The 6000-nt window shown below is 49.8% G+C and overlaps 1 protein-coding gene across 1 annotated transcript in view; it reads left to right on the forward strand.

Annotated features, from left to right (window-relative positions):
* LOC137624575 (RNA-binding protein 28) overlaps nucleotides 1-5794 on the forward strand; it is a 59986-nt gene extending 54192 nt beyond the window's left edge. Inside the window, exon 11 of the mRNA XM_068355510.1 lies at nucleotides 5257-5794. Coding sequence (XP_068211611.1) covers nucleotides 5257-5565 — 309 coding nt within the window. The 3' untranslated portion in view covers nucleotides 5566-5794. The remainder of the gene's footprint in view (nucleotides 1-5256) is intronic.
* The last annotated feature ends 206 nt before the right edge of the window (nucleotides 5795-6000 follow it).

Raw genomic sequence — 6000 nt, forward strand, 5'->3', positions numbered from 1 at the left:
TATTATTATTATTATTACTATCCAAGCTACAACCCTAATTGGAAAAGCAAGATGCTATAAGCCCAGGGGCTCCAACAAGGAAAAATAGCCCAGTGAGGAAAGGAAATAAGGAAATAAATAACTGAAGAGAACAAATTAACAATAAATCATTCTAAAAAAAGTAATGTCAAAAGAGATATCATATATAAACTATTAACAACATCAACAACAAATATGTCATATATAAACTATAAAAAGACTCATGTCCGCCTGGTCAACAAAAAAGCATTTGCTCCAACTTTGAACTTTTGAAGTTCTACTGATTCAACAACCCGATTAGGAAGATCATTCCACAACTTGGTAACAGCTGGAATAAAACTTCTAGAGTACTGCGTAGTATTGAGTCTTATGATGGAGAAGGCCTGGCTATTAGAATTAACTGCCTGCCTAGTATTACGAACAGGATAGAATTGTCCAGGGAGATCTGAATGTAAAGGATGGTCAGAGTTATGAAAAATCTTATGCAACATGCATAATGAACTAATTGATCGACGGTGCCAGAGATTAATATCTAGATCAGGAATAAGAAATTTAATAGACCGTAAGTTTCTGTCCAACAAATTAAGATGAGAATCAGCAGCTGAAGACCAGACAGGAGAACAATACTCAAAACAAGGTAGAATAAAAGAATTAAAACATTTCTTCAGAATAGATTGATCACCGAATATCTTAAAAGACTTTCTCAATAAGCCAATTTTTTGTGCAATTGAAGAAGACACAGACCTTATATGTTTCTCAAAAGTAAATTTGCTGTCAAGAATCACGCCTAAAATTTTGAAAGAGTCATACAAATTTAAAGAAACATTATCAATACTGAGATCCGGATGTTGAGGAGCCACCGTCCTTGACCTACTTACAATCATACTTTGAGTTTTGTTAGGATTCAACTTCATACCCCATAATTTGCACCATGCACTAATTTTAGCTAAATCTCTATTAAGGGATTCACCAACCCCAGATCTACATTCAGGGGATGGAATTGATGCAAAGAGAGTAGCATCATCTGCATATGCAACAAGCTTATTTTCTAGGCCAAACCATATGTCATGTGTATATAGTATGAAAAGTAATGGGCCAAGAACACTACCCTGTGGAACACCGGATATCACATTCCTATACTCACTATGGTGCCCATCAACAACAACTCTTTGAGATCTACCAGGTTGATGATGATACCCAAGACGTTGCAGAACTGCAGGAGCTTCGCGCCTTGCTCTCTCAGTACTTCCTCTGAGGCTGAAAGCAACAACCAGTCGTCCAGGTACCGAATCAGGCGGATGCCCTGTTCGTGTGCCCAGGCTGAAACTGTTGCGAAGATCCTCGTGAAGACCTGAGGAGCTGTCGACAGTCCAAAGCAGAGGGTCTTGAACTGCAACGTTTGAGTATCCCATTTCACCCTTAGGTACTTCCTGCTGGAGGGATGGACAGGACCTGGAAGTAGGCGTCCTTGAGGTCTATGGACATCATGAAGTCCTCCTCCCTCAAGGCCGCTAGGACCGACTTCGGAGTGTCCATCTTGAAGTTGGTCTTGCACACGAATTTGTTGAGGGCTGAGAGGTCTATGACTGGTCTCCAGCCCTCTGTCGCTTTCTCCACCAGGAAGAGCCTGCTGTAGAAACCTGGACCTGGGTTCTTGACTGGCTCTACTGCCCCTGTCGCCAGCATTGCCGAGACTTCTTCCTGCAATGCTGCTACTCTCAAGGGGTCCTTGGGTGCCAACCTCTCCGCCTGTTGATCTGGGATCAGAGGTGGGGGGGTCCGCTAGGAAGGGCAGCCTGTACCCTTCCTTTAGTACAGCTACGGTCCACGGATCCGCTCTGTGGTCCCGCCGTGCTTGCCAAGATCGTTTGAGGCATCCCCCCACCTGAGGCATCGGCAGGAGTAGGGGGCCTCTCTTCCTACCTCCTTCAAGAGGCGCGGCCTGAACGTCCTCTCCTGGAGCCCGAATAGGAAGGCCTGAAGGCTGACTGCGAAGTCGGAGCTCCTCTACGGGGGGAGCTGCGAAGACTGGGGCCAGGCCGTAGTCGGGGCGTCCCTTCTGGGTTGGCTGGGTGAGGCGCGGGGAGGGAGAGAGACGTCGGAAGATGGTCTTCTATGGGCAGGTCTTGTTGGAGGGGGTCTGGGCTCTCCTGCATCCTTCAGTTTCCTGACCCTCTCTACCGTCTCCTCCACCGCCTGCAGAGGGAACACTGACTCACCCCACAGGGGTAAGTTCCTAAGGGCCCTCGCTTCACTGTCCGAAAGCCTCCTGACCAATTTGCTGAGAACTGTGTCCCTTTTTCGAAGAACCCAATTGGCCGCCGCCTGTGAGAGGAACTGGTAGGACAGGAACTTGAGGGCCTTACCCCTGAGCTAATCAGCTCCGTCAGCAATGTCTGGTTCTCCGGAACTGAGAGGTCGTGTGAGGCCTTAAAGGCCACCAGGGTGCAGGCCCACCAATCTAGCCATGACGTTTACGAGACGTAGACCAGGTCCATGGCCAAATTCTCCATCATGGAGGTCTCCGACGGAGAGAAGCAAACTGGCGGCGGACGCTCTCTCTTCTGCGGCCCCCTGACCTAGGATGGCGACTGCAGGTTCTACTGTACAGGGACCCGCACGGCTCCCTTCAGGGAGGTAGAAACGCTTCTGGGTCTTGAGACCCTGGAGGAGCTTGGAGGCGCTCTGACTCTTGGGGGCATCCGCATGGCTGGCCACTATCTTCTCGATATGCGCCATGCCCAGCCTAACGTCTCTAGCCAGGGGAAGAGCCAGTGAGGGCCTCTGCTGCACGGGGGTATCGACCAATCTGCTGAGGCCCGAGAGCCAGTCTTCGTCTGTGGCGGGCTTCGTCTCGTCCAGCCTGTGGTGCCGTCTAATGAGAGCTATAACCTTCCTGTATGCTGAGACCTCGGCCGCTGACCCTTCCGCGCCGTCTCCTAGGCCCTCCGTCGAATGTTCCTCTGTCTGAGAAGGGACACCTCCGACAGAGGGTGCCGCTTGTGGAGGAGGCATCTTTTTGTCGCGGTTCTGGATGGAGGACGGGCATCGCCGCTGGGACGGAGGCCTCCGCCCTGGGCTTCTCTCTCCCCACGGGGGACCAGGCTGCTGCGGGCTTCCTCGTGGCTGCTCGATGTCTCTCGCGTTCCTGCCGGTTTGTCAAAGACTTGGAGGCTGGGACACGGCTACCAGGCTGAAGGGGCGATTCTCTCCGCTGGGCGGATGGAGCTGGAACCTTCGCGGACTTATACCTGTCTCCTGGGGCCTGAAGTGAGGACTCCCTCCGACGCTCAGACCTGCTACTTTGTGGTGGGAGAACGAGCCCTTGGGAGCCAGCCAGAGGTACCCGGAACTGCTGAAGCTCCCAGGAGGTGGCTGCGCGGGATGGAGACACGCACCCATTCCTCCCTAGGGGAGCGGCTTCTTCTGTACTTCCTCCTGGGGGATTTAGCGTGCCTCCTGGGGGATCTAGCGTGCCTCCTGGCGTGGCGAGATCTGGAGCGGGAACGGGACCTCCTCCTGCGGGACCTGTCTCGTCTTCTCCTTTGGTCGGAGCTCCATCCTCCGAGGAGTGAGAGTATGACTCGAACAAGGAGCCCGAAGACCTGTAAAACCGCACCGAAGGTTCCGAGTCGTCCCGCGTTGCTGGTGGTGCCACGTGTCGATCCGTAGGCGACGAAGGCTCCAGGAAGACGGGAGGGAGCGTTGCTGAAGGCACTGGGGGAGAGCGAGGCAACTTCTTGCTGGGGAACCAGGCCTCGAACTCTTCCTCCAGCCTCATGGGCGACCTGAAGGGCGTCCTTGGCGGCGCCCACGCGAGGGGATCCGACGGCGGCGAGTCCTTCTCGGCGTCTCCCCGGCTGTAAACGTACCCGAAATACAGGCCCATGAAGCGGGGGAAGAGGCTGCAGCTGCCTTCCCCCACATAGGACCGTCGGAAGAGACTGGCACCAGGACTCCGTCCTCCGAACACACTCCAGTCCCTCCCCCAGGCCCCCCCCCCCCCTTGCCTGGACCGACAAAACGTCCCCACTACCGGGTATCTCCGACTCCTGGGGAAGAGCAATGGGCCACTTCCCCGCAACTGACTTGCCTCGTCCCCTACCCTGGGTAGGAGAAGGCGGCTGAGAAGCTCTATCTGACGAAGCATCGGGAGAAGTAAGCGGCGAGGAGACGCTCGGCTTCCTAGGCGACCTCTTGGACGCCTTCTTCTTCTTGGTGCCATATCGCACCCACTGCACCTCGTTCCAGGACTCACACTCCAGACACGTGGCTGTAGGGGAACATACGCTGCATCTACACGACGAACACAAGGAGTGCGGGTCGACTTCAGGCTTCGAAAGAGAAGCGCGACACGATTTACCGGCCATAGGCCCGGGACAACAACGGGGATGCTCCATCACGCACTAGTAAGGCACCGCGAGACACAGGAACACAGGGAAAGAGTATGGAAAGAGCACAATGGGACCACGTGAGACACAAAGGGTCGCACTGGATAAGGAGCGCGCGTCGAGATGTTATCGCGACGCGGCCAGAAAACTTACTGGAGATCGAGACCTGAGCAAGCATGCTCTCTGACCCCGGGTCGGCTCGTGGCACGTATCACTCCGCCAGAGGTTACCCCGCATAGAAAACGGGAGTAGGGTAAACTACACAAAATTCTGGTCGGTTGGGAGGAGATCTCAGATACTCCCCTAAGAAAGTAGTTCGAGGTAAGTACTCCGTGTTGGAACAAAGTGTGTTTAAATATATGCATAAATACACAAGAATGTTTAAATATATATAAAAAGACAAGTACAGTGAAAGAAAAAAGTACCTATAAGTCAAAGGACAGTAAAACAGTTGGGTGGGGAGACAGACAAACAACCACCCTCTCTGAGCCAAAAGTAAAGTGATGAGGCAACACAGGTGGGGGTGGGGTAATCAACTACCTGGCCTACCCCCCCCCCCCCCCAAGTAGGGTAGTTTACACCACTAAAAGTCTTGTGGATACCTTCCAGCTTTGCTGAAATTATAATCCCTCTAATTAACTACAGGTTTGTATCATTAGGAAAAATACAAATTACTGTACTTCCAATTTGTCGTTTGTTTTGGTCGTAGTGCTGTCAGTAGCACATTAAATTTGAATTATAACAGGAAAAGGTGTCCACCGGAAGCAAAATTTTCTTATTGTACAGCTATTTTAAATTTTAAAAAAATAAACCATCCATGGGTATTGATGTTGTATTTTATTTTTAGGTCCGAGAGAACAGAACCACTGGTAAGATCACAAGAAAGCAGTTGAAAAAGCAACACCAAGATAAACAAAAAGGTCGCAAAAGGTTGAGAGTCTTCGACAATAGTGTACAAGAGCCTATTGCCAAAAGGCCTGCGGAAGGGGTAAAGACAACGAAAACAAAGAACAGTAGGAGGAAAAAGGCTCTCCCTAAAAATTTGCAAGCAGAATTACGGAAAGAAAGGTCTTTCAATGATATGGTTAATGCGTACAAGCGAAAGATGACAGCTGTAAATACAGAAAATAGTAGTAAAAAGTGGTATGAAGATTAGCTGTAGTTTTGCCTTCCTTGTTTAAACACTGCCTTATTTCCATTGTGTACATACTGTACAGGGTTATTTGAGCTGTTTTTAATAAAAAGTATATTCTTTGTTGTGTGTTTCAAAGAGAATAACTATATAATGTCGTGTCTTCAAAGAAAACATAGTTAATGTCAGCTCTCCTTGTGAATATTAATTACACTGATGGTTGTAACTTTGTGAATTGAATGATATTCTTTTGTTTTATTCTATCATTGTCCTTTGTAAAGTAAATTTTATATCGTAAATTTCCCCAAGGTGTTTTCAGGTAAATAGTAGGGTTTTAGTGTTTTTACTGTAACTCAACTTTTCTAAGCATAGAGCTTTCTGCTTAGCAAACAAATCTTATCACTTCAAACTCTTACAGCTTCAGTGATCACTGGGCTTCATTCTGTGCTGAGCAGTCAA

Source organism: Palaemon carinicauda, chromosome 31, assembly GCF_036898095.1.
Source record: "Palaemon carinicauda isolate YSFRI2023 chromosome 31, ASM3689809v2, whole genome shotgun sequence".
In the NCBI taxonomy this organism is placed as follows: Eukaryota; Metazoa; Arthropoda; class Malacostraca; order Decapoda; family Palaemonidae; genus Palaemon; species Palaemon carinicauda.